We start from the raw sequence: 22,041 nt of genomic DNA, 5'->3' as shown, positions 1-22,041 counted from the left end.
GCTCAACCAACTGAGCCACCCAGCTGCCCACATTGAAACCAGAGTTTTTAAAGATGCCAATCCAAGCATGCCATTTCCCTACTCACACTCCTGAGAGATCTCTTGCTGCTCTTCAGGCCCTGAAACTCCTCACACACCTTCAACACTGTGCTACATTTGCAGGTGCCTGCCCACGTGGAAGCCCCATGCTGGGCTTCAGCCACACTAGGCTTCCTTCGGTTTTGACAAGGATTTTCTCCTGGACTGAACTTGAGCCGGGTGCCTCTGAACCTTCTCCCTGACTAGGTCTCAACCTTGGCCTAGAATGCAGACTCTTGGCACATATTATTTCATCCACTCACTCCCCACTAACCAAATTAAAAGACTTAAACACTAACATAGTTTCTAACGAGGTCACACCACTAGGATGAACCCAGCTCCTATTCACGTACCTGCCTGAGAAAGCTCAACACTGCCAGTAGAATTTAAGGTTTGTGGTTCGCTCTGCCAATACCTGAGGACAGGCCCCTGACCACCATTCCTAGAGTATTTACTAAAAAGGGCTTACAATTGTGAATCCTTCCTCTGTCCCTTTGAGATGTATGCGTATCTCCTATAACTCAGGAATGCCTTTCTCAAGGATCTGAGGACCATGCCTTTGAAATGTAATCATCAGGAAGGATAGGCCACTGGTCTTCCATTGTGAGTGGACGGAATCCTAACTTTCATAGCTGCCAGTCAGCAGACACAATTGGCCTAGCCATGCTGACATCTAACCCTTTGTCACTTCTAGCTTCCCTGAGGCTCCAGCTGCTGTCCCCTCCCTCATCCTCCCTTCAAAATGTCCAGTTCCCTCCATACAACCTGAAATGGAGTGCAGCTCCTGCTGGATCCTACTGCATGAGTGGGTTCCTGATTAAAATCTATCTGGGCCACTTTAACTTCATCTTTGACAGTTCCTTGAACACAACTTCCTTTGGTGAACCTCCAGCTTCCTTTAAACTTAAGTTACTCTTCCTCAGGGAAGCCTCCTCTGAGCACCACCCCCCCCCCCCCCCACCATGAGCTCGGTCCTCCCGCTCATGTCTTTGGTGGACCCAATAATGTTCCCTGATAGCACTTAACACAGCTTGTAATTAAATTTGTATTGTGTGTTAATTGATTACCATCTGTCTCATCAGTGAAGACAAGGAAAACTGATGTGAAAACAGTCATAGTCCCCAGTGGATGTGTCTAAAATGTATTAGAATGATCAAATGAATGGATACATGAATGAACAATGCATACTTGGGGTATTAACAGCTTGAGGAAATACCACAGCAGAAGCAGAACAAAACAACAAACCTGTTTAACTGTGTTTAATTCACAGCATTCTCAAACTTATTAGAATTTAGTTCTCTTTACTTGGGAAACATCTATCAACATTTGTGGCAGAGAGAGTTCTGTGGTTTCCCCAAATCAACTTCCCCTTTATCTAGGTTCCTGAATCAACATGTGGAAGGCAAGAAACACCAGCACTAGTCTCTAACATGATTGAGAAATAAACTGGTATTATATTAGGCATATACGAATTTATGGATCCTGTATAACAACAGCTTGAGTTACCTTAACTAATCAGAATATCACACGGGCCTGATGGAAAAATGTTGCTCAGGGTGCTCTTAGAAAACACAAGTGCAGGACCGGAAGACTCTGTTTTGGTCCAGTCTTTCATTTGAAATGGATGATTTTCAATGGTAAGAGGACACGGAGTGTAATAAATAATGATATAAACATCTGGTGGACAAGATGACATCAGAAGGAGGATTTGGCAAGAGATAAAATGAATCTTACAGACTGGCAGGAAATGCATTTGACAGAAGTCATTGGCGTAATGAAGGAGACTGGTGAAGTGGAAGGCCTAGAAAGGTATAGAGAATGTACTGGAAGATGATATTGGCAAAGGTGCCACATAAAGATGGAGTGAGAAAGTTGAGAATCAGAACATGAAAATCGAAAGTAAATCTGATATTTTTACACAATGAGATAAATATCATGACCCTATCACCAGGCCTTAGTGAGACAAAGACGTAATTCATCTAATGCAATGGAAAAGTAAGACTATTGAAAGGGAAATTTTTAATAGCACTCAAAGGTACATGTTAAGTAGATACCTATTAAAATATTTATGACTTCCCAGGAGAGAATTTTGAAGGGAGGATAGAACGTGCTATCTGAGTAGAAGTGGGCTACACAAAGTGGTCTCAAGTGCTGTCCCGAGGGCTTTGGAGGACTCTTTCTACTGAGATTCCCAGAGACTTTGATTTAGTAGGTCTGGGTTGAGGTCTAAGGATATGTTTTTCTAACAAGATCTCCAGGTGACTCTGGAATGCAGCTAGTTACAGGGGCTTCATCCTCCCCCATTGGCTTCTTCCTCAATAGAGACTATGATTTTTTCAAAGGAAATATGTCAACACTAGTGCAGGACCAAGAGACACATAAGGGTAACAAAGGGGAGATAATTTCAACCATCTGGATGTCTCTCAAATGTCTAAACTGAAAAAAAGCATGGCATTTGATAAATTCTTTAGATGTTCTCTTCTCTCAAAAAGTAAAGAGAATAGTGAAAAGAGTTACTGCTCTGGACTAATTCTGGATAGCAAATAAGTGGTTGTTAATGTCAAACAAAACATTAGGAGACAGTGATCAATGTCCCTAGAGTCTGCTATATGAGACATACCAGTCATGGGCCGAAGGTTTAGGGAGTCAGACTTCCAAAGGAGATATAAGCCCATGGACTAAAACAATTAGCAGTTAAAGAAAAACAGAGAAGCAACAGAGAAAGGAAAGAAGATTCAAGAAACATGACAAATTCTAATAAAATGAAATTCTGCCCACAAAGCTAGAAATACCTTTTGGGACAATAAAAGGGGAAACCTCTGAAGAAATCAATTAAGAAGGAACCATATAAAGCTTCCTGACCATTTTATGAGCACACAAACAAATCAGCTAAACTTTGGGAAGGAGCACAGTTAGAAAAAAAAATGTCTATTTTTTTAAGCTATGCTTAGGGCAAATGAAAGATCAAAATGTGGATGGATCAACACTTGCAGAAGAGAGCATAATATGATAAAGGGAAAACATAAACATGCCTAGTAGAATTTTGAAACTAGAAAAAGAGACATTGAAATCCAATTTACAAGATCAAGACAGGCAATTCCTTTAAATCAATTTTTTTGGGCTTAAGTGAATGACATCCTGAAGTACTGAAAGGTACAGTCACTACAGAATAAATTGTGTAATCTTGCTGAATTCATGAATGTTGAAGAAATGTTTTAGCATGCCAGAAGAACCCATCCCCTACTCAAAGATCCTGCCTCTGTCCCCACACATAATCTATGAGCAATGCTGGCCACAGGGCTGGGCTTCACTGCTCCTAGCTAGAGCGGATCATACTGCCCAGAGGAGCATCTATTCATAAGTGGGCTAGATCCATGTGTTTGCTATCAGGTTAAAAAAGATTAACCCCCCATGCTGATAACTTGTAGCCAAAGGAAGCCCAGTTTGTTATAAGACCCTGGGGCAAATGGTCATGTGGAGTCATGGCTCTGGGGGCCACACTGTAGCTAAAATGATGAGGCTGTGGAAATGCAGAGGAAGGATTTGGGAAGAGAGATAGGAATGGAGTACACACTTACAGGGAGAAGCCACTAGGCTGCCCTTCTTCCTGCCCTTTCACAGCTTTTTAGTTTATTGTGTGTGTCATGAGACTTCTTACTTTCCCCAGAGTACAGCCCGCTTACAAAACCAATGGTTTACTTTGAGTGTGTACCACAACCGAGAGTTTAAAGCAAAGAAATGAAAAATAAAAGGACAGCCAGAGTCTCAAGGGAAGACGTTTCAACTTCCAAACTGTAGAATCCTGGAATTGCACAGGTGAGTAAGATTGACAGTAATTTTTGGAAAAATTCTAAATTAGACACTGAAAGTAATTTATCACTCTGTAGCAAAGAAAACAGTGATTATAGTAATACATGACCAGTACTTATCTATGAAGAAGTATGCTAAAATAACACAGACTTCTCTGTCTGACAGTATCATGAGGATGGTTGATGTGATGTCATAGCTAAATCATTGGCCCAGCACCACAGGGCCTGGTAGAAAGCCTGGGTTTTATACTTCTAATATTTGTGACTGTGGACAACCTGTATTTGCCTCAACTATCTCACCTGTCAAATGGGGTGATATTTCTTATATTATAGGGTTGCTATGACAATTACCTAGCACATAATGAGTATTCAATAAAGATCAGTTATTATTGCCAAGTTGTTTGAATAATCCTATCAACAAAGTGTCTAATAAAAGATGATTTTAGGGGTACCGGGCAGCTAAATAAGTTAGGCATCTGACTCTTGATTTTGGCTCAGGTCATGATCTCAGGGTCTTGGGATCAAGCCCTGAATCAGGCTCCCTGCTCAATGGAGAGTCTGCTTGAGATTCTTTCTCTCCTTCTCCCTCTGCCCCTCCTCCTGCTCATGCTGTCTCTCTCTCTCTATGTCTCTAAAAAAACCCAAATCTTAAAAAAAAAAAAAAAAAAAAGATCATTTTAAACAAAGAAACACACCATTTTGGAGTATTTGAAAAAGGCATCATCTTGCTTGACATTTTTGTCAATTATTTTTGAAGAAGTAGTAGACTAAAGGCTAGTAAGTCTATATGCAAATGAATAGAATTATACAGATCAAAGAATCAGGGTTTAGAAGGATCATGGTGTGTTTGAATTTTCATGCAAAACAGTAAAATATAACTTACTAGGAATAATTTCCTATGTATGGCTATTAAAGTTATTACAGTTCATGTAAAAGTGACTAGGAATACAAATATTAATATAGTCCAACATTATGACTTGACTAACAGGAAGCCCATATAACCCCATCCTATGATACCCGAGTATATGAGCCAGATCATATAATCCCAGCACACCTGCCCATGGTCTGCTTCACTGGAGTGTGGAATCCAACCTGGGCCACATTTTTAAGAGACACTGACAAACAGGATAATATCCAGAGGAAGGTGTCCCCTGAGAGCTTGCCTCATGAGGATCAGCTAGGGAAATGCAGGATGAGGACTGAAGAAAAGAAGCTTTGACTTAATGCTTTCCCTCAGGAGAACTCAGTGAATTCGTGGGTTTAACCTTGCATGTACACTCACTCTCTGCCCTTTGTGCTTCTTCACGCTGTTGTCTCCCTCTTGCTCCCACTATCACTCAAACCTTGCTCTGCCCAGAGTCACACTGATCCCGAGCAACACTTCTTAACCCTGAGATCCCTCTTGAGCCCCTGGGAGCCTCTCACCTTGTTGATCATTGTCACCTTCTATAATAATCTGCTAGCAGCATCCATGACACAACAACATCAGGGTTTTCCTCCTTCCTCTTTTTACCACACAGACGCTCCTGGTTGACCTAAAACACACTTGGGCCTCCCAGTATGTCTCTGTGCTGATTTCTCCCAAATCCATCACTTTCATTTGTATACTCAATCACCTATTAGAAGTCTCTTCTTCTCTGTAGAGACTCAGGCTCAAAGCAAAAATTAAAAAGTTGACATGCAGTTGTAAGACATGCAAAGAATCCTTAAAGTTGACTTCCTGTAACTATATGGGCCATATGCTTTTACTCCTTTGGGCAAGTCGACCCTTCTTCCCATTGAATTTAATTTCCAAATCTGAATCATTTTGTTTTGCCCAGAGGACAAATAATAAAGGATGGATTCATTTCCCAATGGGATCTCTACCAACCCACACTCCTTAGCAAGGCTGGGCACAATGTCTGACCACCTAATTAAGTCCTTTCATAATTTCAGGTTTATTAATTCAAAATAGTTCAATTTCGGCTACAATAAGAGTCACTCAACTGGGACCTGGCTCAGTTGCTTGAAAAACCCTTCAACTAGTAGTTATTAAAATAAAGGAAACTAGATTTTGTGTTTGTGGCTCTCTTCTCCTTAAGTAATTATTTGTGCTTTTAAAATTTTCATCATAGACCAGCCATTGTAGCAATGGCTCTGGCCTTGCCCCTTGGCTTACAGAATGGAAAAAAATCTCCCTCTGGCAACAGTATCATTCTTTGGAAGGCTTTGCTGAACTTTTGGTTCTTATTCTGTATTTTGCTGCTTTTACCATCAATGTTGCACAAGATAAATGGCATGAGTCTAACATCATCTATGAAGGGCCTCTAATGAGAAGCTCTGTGGTTGTTGGAATAAGTATTTTCATTTGACAGTTTTCAAACACCTCCAAAAATTATCTGATGGGTCTTTTTGTTACACTTCCATCCTCAAGTCAGTCCAAAGACGTGGAAACCAGTCCCTGGAAAATTTCCATCTCATTTCCTCCCCCACTCTTTATTCCAAAGCCTCCTTGAAGGTCCAGGTCAAAAGCTTCCTCCCCTCTGCAGCTTTCTTTGTTGTACTTTCATCAAATCACTCTTATGGTGCCTGGCATATCCTTACACATGGAACACTCTGCAAGGCCATGAGTTCTCTTTTGGTTTGTGCTCAAGTGGTAGAAGTACAGTGAATACATAGGAATTATACAAAAAGACCAGTTTGGAATTCAGTTCTTTCTCATTAATTAAAAGCTATCATTATGTTGATGCTACAATATGGCTGTGATATTCAATTTATCCTGAGCTCACTGAATGCCTATAAGATCCCAACTCTATTATCAAGGCCCAGGTAACATATTCAGTAGGAGACAGCTTAGACCTTCAAAAGTCTCATGGTCCAATAGGGCATGTGTTTGTAATCACAACTGGTAAAAATGGGATAAGATAAACTGCTGTGTTTGTGGTGTGAAAGAACTCTTCCATTTCCCCTAAAGAATGAACAAGATCTTACCATGTAAAGAAATGCAATGAGACAAACATACCATTATTAAGCTTGTGTAGATCATCTGAACACTACTGAAAACTTTAAAACCACTGTTGAGTCCATGCTTGTAAGTGTGTTTGATGTTGTGTCATATTTTCTTTGACTACTAGTAAATATCACTCTCTAACGAGTAAACACTATGGCTGCTATTTCTATAATATTGAATTTTTCTAAATATAAAGCAAGATTTCGCTCAAAAAAATTATCCCTCGGAAACAAGAGACTCCACGTATTCAGGACCTCCCAAGTCTCCAAAGTACAGGAAGCTTTCTCTTCTTCCTTTTGAAAAACAAAAGGGCTATTTGGAAAAGAGGTATTAACCTCAAACAGTCTCAATCAATGGTAAGTTTTTAAAAAGAACTTATAAAATAGAAGGTTAAGAGAATTTTACAAGGATAAAAAGGATTTTTTTCCGAAGAATGTGTCCTTAAAGTTATAAGTGCTGGATATTGAAGTCTTTGTAAACAAGGCTTCTAAAAATCACTGTTCGCCTTAAGAAGAAACTCACTAAGTCACTGTGTTGTGGATAGGTAGCACGGATGAGGAGGGGTGGAGTGTACAATGCTACCAGAGGGGGCACTTGTCACTTCAGTAAAGATTTTTAGTGAAAACATATGTGGATTCAAAAGTATTATATATGAAAAATGTAGATGAATATAAAAATGATATGTTAGATGGACTTAAAAAGGGATTTTATTAATGACAAAACTTGATGTCAAAATATTCTAAGTGGTTTCAGTAAAATTGTCTTATGAAGTATGAAAGTGGAAACCATAATTTCTAAATTAATATAATAGTTTATAAACCATATAATTTTATATCTGAATGCATAATTACATTAATAAAGTAAGCAAATTAAGTAACTGCCTAATTTTTCAATCTATAGCCCTAAAAAGTCACATATGTAAATTAGCAAATAATCTTTTAGAAATAAAGTATCTTATTGTAAAAATAGGTTATTTTGGGCTATCTAATTTTCAAGCAATTTTTATTGAGTAGCATTATACACAAGGAGTTGAATAAAAGCTACAGATGGTCATTATTATAACAAATAGAAATTTCTGCTTTACTGAGAGAAAAATTAACTGAAATGCACTTAAATTTAAAAATAAGAATTAAAATCATGATTTCTATTATCAGGCAATTAGGTAATTAGGTATTAAATAAAGCCAGGTACCCAAATATTTTCTGATCTCCTGCTTATTGTAGAGAACACTGATAAAAACAAGCAACAAAAAATAGAAGTTATTCTTTTACTCCTGGATTATTTAAATAATAAGAGGTCAATCAGTTCAGAAGTCAAACTGAAACCTAAAAACATACATAATCCTTTGTGTATATAATTTAGTGGGTTAAATTAATTAAATTAATATTTAATAAATTAGATTAATATTAAATCCTTACATTAATATGATGTAGTGAAAAGACATGAAATAGGCCTGTTGAAATACCTTGGGTAGCTGGCATATTATGGATGTGTAGGGCCACAGAGATTCAGTTCTACAGAGCAGGATGGCTTCTAGTTTGGCTTGCCTAACTTGATCTGAAAATGCAGTGACTTATTTAGCTTCAGAATACATACCTCTAAATAGTCTGTAGAGCAGTTTATGTGATTTTCCAATTCAAATGCCAAAAATGTGTAATTCACCGTGTTGCCAGTTGTTGCCTGGATGGTCCAGTTGCAACGCTGATTGTCAGAATAGGGATTTGGATAATGTATACTCTCTAGGATGCCATAGTTTCGGTTTACAATTACTACATTCCTACATGCTGCAAAAAATAACCACGATTACTAGGAACCACTATCATATATTTCATAATTGCTCCAAGATGTATGACGTTTTCCTTTAAGAAAATATCTAGATTAAAATATATACATAGTTTATATATTACATATTTGTATATATTATGTATATACATATTTACATATATAGAATATATATCATATATATAATCACACACATATACATAATACAGCATTTTTATAGTGAAAGGGTCTTAATTTAGAATTAATGTGAAGTAATATTCAAGTGAGTTCATAAACTTTAAAGTGTCATGAAAATTGTCTATTAGGCATCAAATTCCTGTGAATTGGTGGAGAGCAGAGTAATAGCACTACCCAGAAAGCAGTTTAATTTGTTTACTTACAGAAGTGTATTAAATATTCTATGCTTCTGTTTTTCTAATTTTAACGTTTGGAAGGAACAGAAATCCTGACCTTTAAACTCAACAGTTTGAAAACACAAAGTTCTATGTGAATGCTAAAAATGAATAACAACATAGCTTTGTTGAGCATTTAGAAGTCAGCATGAAATTCACAATAAAGCCTCCGTTATTCCTCATTAGTCATCAGGAAGTAACAAATGAATAGAGGGAATGTAAAGGATTTGAAGAAGAAATTAAAACCTTAAACTTTGAAAAAAAAGTCTCCCATCCACTGGTGATGTTTCCTCAGCTAAGTTTGCAACAAAACTATACTAGAAACCTCTAGGTATGGCTGACTAGTCCTGGGATTCAGTGCCACATTCAACCCAAAATAACAACGGGAACAAAGTATATACATGCTTTTATTTCAAGCCTTGTCCATACTGTCTGTATGATTATGCAATAAAAGACAATGAGAAAATAAACATTATATTGAAAAAAATGGTCTCTGAAAAATGTGGTTCAGAGATGCAGTTCTACAACTATACTCTTCCTGACAGGTAACTAGAACGTCATATTTTTTTTTAAAGATTTTATTTATTTATTCATGAGAGACACACACACACAGAGAAGCAGAGACACAGGCAGAGGGAGAAGCAGGCTCCATGCAGGAAGCCCAACGTGGGACTCGATCCCCGGTCTCCAGGATCACGCCCTCGGCCGAAGGTAGATGCTCAACCCCTGAGCCACCCATGCGTCCCTAGAACATCATATGTAAACTTTGGTTTACTCAAACTATTTCTCTTTGGGTCACCTTTTTATTCACCAAGGAATTCTAAAGAATAATTTTGTGGCTTCAAATGCCTGTGAGAAGTTATAGCTATGAGGCAGAGAGGCATCGTGTGCCCCAGTGGTTATAGGAAAATATATTCCATTAAACCATATGGGCTGCTCTCAGTGCTCAGAAATTATTCTATCTTCAAACTTGCAATTTCATATGAAAAATTTTACAGAAAATCTCACTGGTTAGTCCTGATTTTGCCTTTAAGGACCTATATGCCATGTACATTGTTACTTCTTCAGTGTTCTAAAATTGTGAGAGAAAAATAAAACAATCACAGGAATAAAAGGGGGATCCTTAATAAGCAATCTGACTATAACCAAGAAACAAATTACTGCAGCAGTAACAAATTTAGAGAAATGATTATGTTAAAACCAAAAAGATATATCACTGAGAGAATTTAGGAGAGCTTTACATATACTATGATGAACTTCTGAAAAATAAAGCATCTTATCATTAAAACTCAGTATTCAAAACTATCTAAAATTCAGCCTAACCCTCACATGTAAGTAAATGTGAATATTTGCAAATTCACATATAATCAAGGTCAAACATTAATACGCTTTCAACTAATTCAAAGGGATTTTGTGTATTCACTTTTTCGATCTAGTGACTTTCAATTCTATTTTTAGGTAACTGTCAAAATATGGATAAATTTAGGTAGTGGGCAAGGAACTGTACTTTCACAAACACAAGTGTTTATTAAATAACATAAATTCAAGGGAGCTTTGTTTATATCCATTTGGAAACTAACATTAGAAAGTATTTAATTCTAGGGGCGCCTGGGTGGCTCAGTTGTTTGGGCGACTGACTCAATTTCAGCTCAGGTCATGATCTCAGAGTCCTGGGATCAGCTTCTCATGGGGCTCCGCACTCAGCGGAGAGTCTGCTTCAGGATTCTGCTTCTCCCTCTGCCCCTCCCTTACTTGCACACACTCTCTTTAAAATAAATAAATCTTAAAAAAAAATGTGCCAACTTTATATATGATTTATAAGACCTGTAGTTTCCCTTCATAAAAATTAAGATACTATTTGAAGTGCAAAACCAAAAAAAAAAAAAATAGTGTGGGAGATACTATGTGCAATGGAATAATGTCTAATTAGAAGACTGTAATATTTGATACAAATGAAAACTCATTCCCTGTTAACCTGTTACACTGATTTTTAGCCCAATGGCAACTATCTCAATATTAAATACTCCATTTTGTATAGCTTACCACATACTTCAGTTATATGGCATTAAATTTAATGTTACACATTTTTCTCTGAAATAGAATTAAATCTTTTTCATAAAGAGCAAAGATTTATTTCAATTGCTCGAACCACTAGGTTATCCTTATTTCTGTTTGTTTCATTATCAGGAGACTGATAACCCACCAAAGGTACCAAGCAGCCAGCGTGCATACTTACTCTGTTGGTATTTGGCTAAGAAGCCACCTCCTTGTTGATCTTCATCTGTCCTGAATTTTAAAAACATGCTGTCTCCAGTAGAACGGATGACAGGCGGTTTTTCATTCCCACAAAGCTGACTTAGCAAATGAGAGCTGGTACTTGGGCCATCATATACCTTTAATGAAACATTTTAAACGTCAGATGATTATGGCTATACACATTATTTAAGGACTCAAATCTTAAGAAGAAAAGGAATACACGAAATACACGATATAAAAAAGAAGAGCCCTGAATATCTTTAAAAATTATATTTAAATGTCTATAAACTTGGGTAGTGAGCTTGGGCCATGTACCCACAGCTGTGCATAGTGGTAAGTGTGCAAACCCAGGAGAAATTTGAAGATTAAAAATGAAAGACTAATACATATTTTTAAGACCATATCTGTTTTCAGTAATTCTCTTTGCCTTTTGATTTCAGAATTTATAATTTATGACATTCTAATGCATGTTTTTATTTAGATTTTTTTAATGGACAAGAATGAATTGTGGCTACTATAAAGAGTCCTACCTGGATGACTTCAGTTATCTTCTGTAATTCACCAATATAGTCCACTACATCATTATTTTTCAATGAATATGTAGAAATTACATAGATCATAATTATGATAGATCTCATAACTCCTTTTGGGAGCTTTTAACCATATCTTAACAGTCTATATTCAATATATTTTAAATACTTAGTGTACCAATCCATGCAATAATACATGCCATACTTAGAAGGCTATCATTTTCATCAAATTTTCTTTTATCTTACTTGAATTTTTTGTGTATATTTTAAATGTTCCCCTTTACCAAGTTTCAAAGATATAAATAAATGTATTTATGTGTGTGGGTGGAATGAGAGAAGCAAAAGAAACAACTGAACTTCATACATACAGCCAGATAATCTAAAGTGCAGTTTGGGTGATGCTCCAAGTGAAAGTCTTCAAATTCCAGTTCAAATGGGCTGCCGTGGCTGGCTTTCAACAACCAATAGCATTCAGAGCTGTGGTAATAGGGCATTGGATAGCTGGGAGACGTGAACACGCCAGTGGGAGTCGTGATATTACCCCCACAACCTACAGGAGAAAGAGATATGATGATCTATATCTTTTTCTTTATGGTAAAATTGAATTTTCTTGTCTATATCAAATTGGGGCTACTGTTACTCTCCTTTGTTGCAGATAAAACTGCATCACCAAAGAGTAGCTAGCCTATATCAATGTTTTTTCCTTCCCCTAACCAAGATGAGCAGCTTGAGGAAATATATCATGGAACCAAGACATTTCCTCTTATTCTATCCTCAAAAACAAAAACAAAAGAGTTGCTATTAATTCAGAAATATTTGCAAAGCTGAAGTTTAGTACAAATAGTAATAACAAAAATACAGCTGGAAGAAATTGGATAAAAGCATGGCAGCCTAAGAATCAAGAAATCAATCAGACTAGATTCCCCAAGAAAATACAGCTCTTTGCCATTTACCTGTTAATGATCCATCCCAGTAAGCTGAGAATCCAGGCCCTGAGCCCAGGAAGTCACTTGTAAATTGTAACCATAGTTTGTTACTGTGAGAGATGATTCTTGGAGGTGGAATTGAGCCACAGTATGTTCCCAGGGGTGGTGAAGTTTCATAGCCTCCATCTCTGTGACAAAACACACATGTGATCACTGTTGGTTATTGATAATATTACGGTGTAAACATTTAATATATATTATTTGAATTTTGAGATTGCAAACAGATCAGTTTATGTCCGTCAAATCTTTCTTTAAAATATTCTTTTTTTTTCTTAAAAATATCCTAAATCACTATTTCAAGTTTTCAATTTTTCACTTTAATAAATATCATTTGAGGAGCACCTGAGTGGTTCAGTGGTTGGGCATCTGCCTTTGGCTCAGGCCGTGATCCCTGTCCCGGGATTGGGTCCTGCAACCGGGCTCCTGTGTGGAGCCTGCTTCTCCCTCTGCCTGTGTCTCTGCCTCTTCCTCTCTCTATTTCTCTCATGAATAAATAAATAAAATAAAATCTTTAAAAAAATAAATAGTATTTGAATAGCTTAATAAACCATCTCATTTATGGTTCATGTGACATATAAAATTAATTTTGAGCCGAGAGAAAGAGGTTAATCGTCTCACCCTCAAACGAAGCATCTGGCAGATGTGTCAGAGAACATGAGATAAAGAAGCCATAATTATTAACAGTATAAACAAATTTTGCTTAATTTTACAGAAAAAAAGTTCAGTGATTTCCTTCTAATTTGAATTTTTCAAAATTTAATGTTATATTCAACATATTGAGCAAAATTTTGAAAATAATTCTTCCCCAAGAACTTTTGGGGTCTTAAATCTATTTTGTAATCTGTAGCTTTTTCAAGCCTAAAAAAAGAGGGGTTGGGATTCACTAAACATTAAAATCTAATGATTATTATAAATTCAGGAAATTATATTATTCTGGCATTATATGATAAAATTGTGATTTATTATTTTAGTACCTCACTTTACATCATAAAATAATATTTATTATAAAAGAATATAATATTCCAGGCTTTTGAAAGGCCAAATAAAAAATTTGACCAAATACACACTAAGCTGACCAGCCTAATTTAATTCAGTGTAATGATCTGGGTAGATAGCAATATACAAGTTAACTTATCTTTACTGCAAATGTAACTTTTAAATTCATTCTCTCTAAATACCAAAAAATTAAAGAAAAAAAGTATCACACTGAAATTCACAAGCTAAACTCTTATTACTTGAACACAAAAAACTTTGTGAAAACTTTAAGGTTATCTTACCATAATTTTCATGATATAATTAGACTAAATAGACAATAAACAATTTAAAATTTAAATTGATTTTCCATAAATAAAGTAGGTAATCAATAATTGCAAATATCTAATTTCAGAGTAGTAGTACATCTGTTTAATCTGTCCAGATAAAATCTGGAATTTATTTTCAAATATTCTCAAAAAACTAATCACTTCAAAATAACCACTGATTCTTATGCAACTTTCTATTTTTCTTCTGTTAAATCAGATTCCACATGACAAGCTTTATATACTTCAAGAAAGAGCCCAACAGGGAGCTTTACAGAGAAATTCCATGTGTTTTCTTTAATTTTCTAGGAAAGATTATGAATAAAAACCAATAATGAAAAAGGTGGCAAAATAAAGGTCCTTCCTTACCTGATTTCCACAAAATCTGCTACACACTGTCCACCAATGGCCTCCTCCAAAGTGAAATTTGTGAAGTGTAATGCAATCTGTTGGCTGGTTTCCACTGTGATCCTATAAATGCATTTCCAATTGTTGGGGTAATTATTGGGGAAGTTTGGAGAAGTAAAAGTCCCAGAGTTTTCTGTGTAGTCTTCCATGCATGCTGTGAAAATAGAGCACAAGAGAGAAAACAGAAAATATCAAGTTACATTTTTAAGATCTATACATAAGTATATACACTTCATTAATTTGTGCCAGTGTACTTGATTTTCAATAGGTCATTCTGGAATGCTAAAGAATGATTTCCTTTCAGAAAGTTTTTTTAAATCTCAAAGGCAAAAACAATTATTAATAGTAAACTTAAGCTATGTAGTGGAAATTGTTACATATATCATAACTTCTTAGACCTTGGAAGTGTTATACTTTTTGAATCCATGCACATTGCCCTAAATATTAAACATTCGGTTTGGACATTTGGACAGAGATCACAGAGGGGGCCTAGAAATCATTCAGTTATATTCTTCTTTTCATAACCTTCCTTTAAAATGTTTTCTTTTTGCCTTTAAAATGGTTTTCGTCAAAGCATGCATTTATGAGAAATGACAAAGCAGATACCTCAGCCATGTGAAGAACAGAACATAAGTGTCAGGAATCAGATTGACCTTAAATCAATGCCTAGCTCAAACACTGACAAGCTATCCAACCTTGGGCAAGTTGCTTCCCCATCTGAGCCTCATCTCCCAAGGGGAGATGGTAACTATCTCTGACTATATAAGTAAGGGTTAGAGATAATGCAGTTAAATGGCTTGTCACATGGTATGTGCTCTATTAATGGTAGTAATCATCATTATGTTTCAAAGTAGTTCAGAAAAGTATATAAAAAGTAAAGCATAAATGATGAAGACTAAATTAGATCATTCATATAAAACATTAAAATACTATTTAAAGGGGCACTGGGTGGCTCAGTCGGTTAAGCATCCAACTCTTGATTTTGCTTCAGGTCATGATCACAGGGTTATAGGATCAAGTTCCACATCAAGTCTGCTGGAGATTCTCTCTCTCTCTCTCTCTCTCCCTCTCCCTCTCCCTTTGCCTCTCACCTCTGCTCTCACTCTCTCAATTAAATAATAAATCTTTAAAAAACAGTATTTGGGCAATTTTATGTTGTAATTCAATATTAACTGTTCTATGTTAAGAGTTTTAACTTTATATACTCAGTCCATCAAACTCTATACTTAAAACCAACCCAATCTCCTATGCACTTCAAATCTGAGATATTTTCCAAAGAAAATCTGGTTTCAATGTATTTTTAATGTATCTTCAACTGTATAACATAAATCTAGGGGCAAGGAGTAGACACAGGCCTTCTAGTAAAATGTTTTGGGGAGAATAAACTATTATACTTTATTATGAGTGAAAAAAGAAAATGAGGATATTTGGATGTGTACATTCCCCATTTGCTGCTACATAATCATACTCAGAAAAGAAGAGAGAAGCCACTGGTATTGAGAGCACAGAGATATAGAGAAAATATTACAGGATCTACTACCTATATATAATCCTCAGGGTAATAGGAATTCTTCAAATATTTGGCTTACTCTATTTTAAACATAAAGGAAGCAAGGCTTGACTTTATTGAAAACAATTGAAGGTGATATTTAACTTCAAATATGAATATTGTATATTTTTCTATAGTCCACCAAGAAATATTTCTTCAAGAATCAAGAAAGGAAGGAAGGAGGAAAAAATGATGGGAGGGAGGGAGGAAGGAAGGGTGGGAAAGGCAGGAAGAAAAGGCAGTGTAGAGGTAAGGGGGGCAGAAAGAAGGGGGGGAAGTAGCGGTATATTAAATATTTCATATCGGTAATGAATATTACTAAGATAAAAACTCATGGATCAAATGGACATTAAATGAAAGCTATGACCCAGTCTCCCTGAACTGACAGAACTGGCAGATTCATTGATCACCCTCACATTCAGACAGCTTTAGCCAGTCAATCAAATATCTAGATCAATTGCTCTTAGAGATAATGTTCCTCGCGTACCCAAATAAACTCATACATCATTTAAGGTGAAAGTCAAATATCACCTCCTCTGTGACACTTCTCCAAATCAAGCAAAATTGGTTTCCTTGTGCTCAATAAAACTTTATGCAATTAGAATTTTGAGCCAGAAAAATATGTTACTGATTGTTTTTATGGGAGTACGTTTCCTCCACTATGTCTGGAAATAGAAACAGGACCTTATTAACAATTATTAACTGTCATTTACTATATTATCTGGCTCAGATTACATCTAATAAATATTTGTTGAAATTATATTACATAATACATTGAAAACCTAGAGGGTGGGACAAATATCTAATTTTTTTCCCACTCTATCCCCATCCTATTACCCCCTCTACTTTTATCACATCATGTTTCTACTCTCCCTCCTTCCTATGTCCTCTCCTGAGTAGACTGAGATCCTTTAATATTAATTTTATCATCTTCATTCAATCTAAACTATAGAATTTTTTGCTTCCAGCCATGACAAATAACTAGTACTAAACTAGGCCCTCTCCATAACAACTATGAAACTGGACAAAATAGATGAGGCACTGGGCAATGGGCAGTTCAAGATTGTGATCTGTGATAGACAGAAAATTCATGAGGTGGGACTCTGTTTCCTTGGCTCTTTACCTGTGCAGAATTTTCTGATCACAGCAATTTGCTGAAGTCCAAGTAGTAAATGATAGTTCTGTTGAGCTGAGGAAGCAGGAATCTGAGTTTAGGGCTGTAAAAGGAGCTAGAACTGCAGAAAAATGCTCTAGTAAGGAAGAAGTATACAGAGAGGAGATATAAAGTTTCCTATGTATTCGTTCCTAAGCCTGGGCTGGGTATACATGAAGTGAGTTCAAGGGGCATGCCAGAGAATAGATGCTATTAGACTGGAAGCTAGAAGCCAGGCAATGCTGGGAGACTATGGAGTTCTCCACCAATCAGAATCCCTTCATTTGCATGCCAAGCACCCAGTTGAGACACCAGGGAAGCCACACCTTAGAAATGAAGACCATGATCAAGAGTAAGGCTTTCCAGAGTTTCCCTACTAAAGTATAAATCTTGACAAGACCTGCAGGAGTGATGAAACTTAGAGATTGAGACCTACCTAGTAACAAGGGTTTAGGAAACACCTGAGGATTTTCACAAATATGCCTTAACAAATAAAAAGTACAAATCTATACAAGTACAAGATAATCAGTGAAATATGAACTCCCATAAAGCTTCAGAGAAAGAGAAGAGAAAGCAGAGTCTCTAAACATATCATTCACCATATCCAGAATAAAACTCAGAAACTGCTACTAATACAAATACACAGAGAAATATAAATCATAGTCAAGAAAAAGATGTGAACTTGTGACTCGAAGATGGCCCAGATATTAGACTAGCAGACAAAAACTTTAATGCAACTACTAAAAATATGCTCAAAGACTTAAAGAAAAACATACACTCAGTGGTAAATATACATAAAAAGGAACCTATTAAAAGAATCATATGGAAATTCTATAACTTCACAGTATACTAAGTGACCTGAAAATAATAAAATAATATGACACTGTATGATACATCTACTGAAATTAGAAAAAAAAAATATATATATATATACTGAGATTTAAAAATTCATGAATGGGCTAAATTGAAACTTTGAGTAGAAGAAAAAGGATCATTGAACTTGAAGGTTTATCAATAGAAATGATTTAATCTGAAGAAAAAAAGATGAAAACCATGCAGAAAAATGAACAGATTCTCAAAACTTGGAAAAAAAAATAGTCTAACATACATATAATTGGAGACCTAGAAGAAGATAATGAAAATAGGTTTAAAAAAAAAATATATATATATATATATAGTGGCTAAAACTCTCTCAAATTAAAAAAAATCAAATTAGCTTCAAAGAGTTTAGTTAATCCTAAGCAAGATAAATAAAAGAAAATCACACTTGGGTACCTTAAACTATTAAAAAACAAATATAAGAAAAATAAAGGAACTAGAGGAAAAATAACATATTATACACAGGGAAACCATGATATGAATAGCAGCTAGACTCTAATTAGAAACAATGGAGGCAGGATCCCTGGGTGGCGCAGCGGTTTAGCACCTGCCTTTGGCCCAGGGCGTGATCCTGGAGACCCGGGATCGAATCCCATGTCGGGCTCCCAGTGCATGGTGCCTGCTTCTCCCTCTGCCTATGTCTCTGCCTCTCTCTCTCTCTCTCTCTCTGTGACTATCATAAATTTTAAAAAATTAAAAAAAAAGAAAGAAACAATGGAGGCAAGAAGAAAGTGGAATACATTTTTAAGGTGTTGAGAGAAAAAAAAAGTTTAGTCATCCAGAAAAGTTTTTCTTTTTTTTTTTTTAAAGATTTATTTATTTATGATAGACATAGAGAGAGAGAGAGAGAGAGAGAGAGAGGCAGAGGGAGGGAGAAGCAGGCTCCATGCCAGGAGCCCAATGCGGGACTCAATCCCAGGGCTCCAGGATCGCACCCTGGGCCAAAGGCAGGTGCCAAACCACTGAGCCACCCAGGGATCTCCGAAGTTTTTCTTTTTTAAAAAAAATTAAAGATGTATTTATTTATTTGAGAGAGAGAGAGAGAAAGAGCAGGAGCAGGAGGGGCAGGAGGAGAGGGAGAGAGAATCTTAGGCAGACTCCATGCAGAGCATGGAGCCCAAGATCATGACCTGAGCCAAAACCAAGAGTCAGAAGTTTAACCAACTGTGCCATCCAGGCACTTCCAGAAAAAGTTTTTCAAAATGAGAGTGCAGAACGGACATTTTTAGACAAACAGAAGCTAAGAGAATTCATCACTAGAAGACCTATACTGTATAAAAAATTACAATGTCTGTCACACCAAAGACAAATTACAACAAAAAGAAACATGTATCTATAAGAAAGAATGGAGAAAACCAGAAATGGCAAACAATTGAATAAATATAAAGATTGTTTTTCCTCTCATCATTTCTTTAAAAAGTTAATCATTTAAAGCAAAAATAATATTAAGGTGGAGTTTACAACTTAAGTAGAATTAAAAGATACAATTAAAGTAGCACAAAGAAGGGGGCAGACAGAATTATATACTATTATGAGATTATTACATTTGTGAAGTGAGAGTGTGTGAAATGCAGTGTTAGCTATAAAACATAAGGTATGAGGTGTGAAGTAGTAGCATATTAACTCTCAGCAGTCTTACTCTTAAGTGAAGAAAGCATTTTATTAGCTCTTGAGCAAATACATAAAAAAGAGGTGCAATTAAAATGTCAGTGAGAGGGGCACATGGGTGGCTCAGTAGGTTAAGCATCAGACTCTTGATTTCTGCTCAAGTCATGATCAAAGGGGCCTGAGATGGAGGCCCTCATTGGGCTCCATGCTCAGAGCAGAGTCTGCTTGAGATTCTTTCTCCCTTGCCCTCTGCCTCTCTCCCTGCTCATGCTCTAAATAAATAAATAAATCTTTTTAAAAAAAGCCAATGAAGGAAATGAAAGAGTATTAAAAATATTCTATAAGCTGAAAAGAAAAGAGAGCAATAGCAAAAGAAGAAAGAAGAAGAAAGGCACCTATGAAAAACCCAAAGCTCACATGACACTTATATAATAAAGGATAAATGCTTCCCTGTTAAGATTAAGAACAAGGTCAATATGTTCAAACTCATCCTTTCCATTCAACATAATACAGAAGAATTAGAATATTGCTAATCACAGCAATAAGGCAGAGAGAGAGAGAGAGAGAGAGAAATTGGAAAGGAAAAAAATATAGCTGTTCTTATTCACAGATAGCTTACCAGAATAACTGAGTTTAACAGAGTTACAGTATAGAAGGAAAATATGCAAAAATCAATTTAACTTGCAAATATGAGCCAAACAACTGAAAAAGAAAATTTAAATAATCATTTATAATTGCATAAAAAACAAAAAGCACTTGATAATAAGCTTAATGGAAATATGCAAAAACTCTATAGTGAAATCTTTAAAACATTGGTGAAACAAATTTTAAAATATTTGAACAAATGGAGAAGTAAAATATGTTTATGGGTTGGAAGACTCCATTTAAGACACTTTGTCTCTACATTGATCTATAAATTTACCATAATTTCCATCAAATTCCCAATAAGTTTTGTTTTGATTTGGTTTGGTGTAGATTTTTAAGTAATAATTGAAAAGCTGATTCTACAAGATATATGGAAATGTAAAGGATCTAGGATAATCAAAACAACTTTGAAAAATCTGGAGTATTTATACTTCCTGATTTTAAGACACACTATAAAATTATGTAATATTATAATATAATGTCCTGTGGGATAGAATACAGATTCCAGAAGCCGACCCAAACATACACAGGCAATCAATGTCCAACAAGAATGTAAAGGTAATTCAGTGAAAAAAAAGACCTTTTTTACAACAAAGAGTGTTTGAACAATTAAATACCATTTGTTAACTTGGACACATAATTCACATCTGATATAGAAAAATTAACTCAAGTGGATCATAAACATAAATGTGAAACTTTAAACTATAAAATTTGTAGAAGAGTGCACAGGAAAGGGCAGCCCAGGTGGTCAGTGGTTTAGCGCTGCCTTCAGTCCAGGGCGTGATCCTGGAGACCCGGGATGGAGTCCCACCTCGGGCTCCCTGCATGGAGCCTGCTTCTCCCTCTGCCTGTGTCCCTGCCTCTCTCTCTCTCTCTCTCTTTCTGTCTCTCTCTCTCTCTCGTCTCTCATGAATAAATAAATAAAATCTTAAAAAAATGCACAGGAAAAAATTCTCACCACTTTGGTAGGCACAGATTTCTTAGACAATATACAAAAAACACTAACCATAAAAGGAAAAACAGGACATATACTTCTGCCCTTCAAACAATACCATTTAAGGAAAATAAAAGAAAGGCTAGCTGTACACAAAGAGAAAACATTCGTAATGCATTTCTCTGACAAAGGACATACTTGTTTCCAGAATATATAACTTAAGACAATAATAAGACAACACAAAAATGAACCAAACGATTTAATGGACACCTAATCAAAGAAGATGTATAAATTGTCCATAAGCATGTAAAAAGGTCCTCAGCACTATTAGTCATCAGGGACATGTGAATTAAAACAACAATGAGGCACTACTACTGCACAACTGCTAGAGGCTAAGTATGAAAGATCGACAATTCCAAGTGTTGCAAAGATGTGGAGAAAGTGTAGCTCTTATTCACTGCAGGTAAGAATATAAAATGGTATAATCACTTTGGGGACAAAAACCAGCCTGTCATTTTTTCATAAAATTAAGCATAGAATTACCATATGACCTAAAAGAAATTCTACTTTTAGATATTTATCTAAAAGAACCGATGACATAAGTACACACACACACAAAAACTGTACATCAATGTTCACAGCAGTTTCTTTTCATAATACCAAAAACTGGAAACAATCCAACTTCCCCAAAATAAGTGACTAGATAATCAAATAATGATATATTCAATAGAAGGCAATTCAGCAA

General features: G+C 35.9%; 1 protein-coding gene and 1 long non-coding RNA gene across 4 annotated transcripts in view; one reads left to right on the top strand and one right to left on the bottom strand.

Moving 5' to 3' along the window:
* CUBN (cubilin) overlaps positions 1–22,041 on the bottom strand; it is a 263,301-nt gene that overhangs the window by 183,287 nt on the left and 57,973 nt on the right. The window contains exons 23-27 of the mRNA XM_077897053.1: positions 14,490–14,682; positions 12,790–12,950; positions 12,205–12,386; positions 11,287–11,443; positions 8,473–8,660 (exon numbers count right to left, since the gene is read on the bottom strand). Of these exons, the coding sequence (XP_077753179.1) occupies positions 8,473–8,660; positions 11,287–11,443; positions 12,205–12,386; positions 12,790–12,950; positions 14,490–14,682 (881 nt within the window). The remainder of the gene's footprint in view (positions 1–8,472; positions 8,661–11,286; positions 11,444–12,204; positions 12,387–12,789; positions 12,951–14,489; positions 14,683–22,041) is intronic.
* Positions 1–22,041, top strand: part of LOC144313788 (uncharacterized) — a 48,253-nt gene that overhangs the window by 6,997 nt on the left and 19,215 nt on the right. For all 3 annotated transcript variants that reach the window (XR_013379409.1, XR_013379408.1, XR_013379407.1), the window contains exon 3: positions 3,746–3,894. This is a non-coding gene — a long non-coding RNA (uncharacterized LOC144313788). The remainder of the gene's footprint in view (positions 1–3,745; positions 3,895–22,041) is intronic.

Source organism: Canis aureus, chromosome 5, assembly GCF_053574225.1.
Source record: "Canis aureus isolate CA01 chromosome 5, VMU_Caureus_v.1.0, whole genome shotgun sequence".
NCBI lineage: Eukaryota > Metazoa > Chordata > Mammalia > Carnivora > Canidae > Canis > Canis aureus.
Note: the sequence above shows the minus strand (reverse complement) of the source record. Positions and strands in the feature narration are given on the sequence as shown.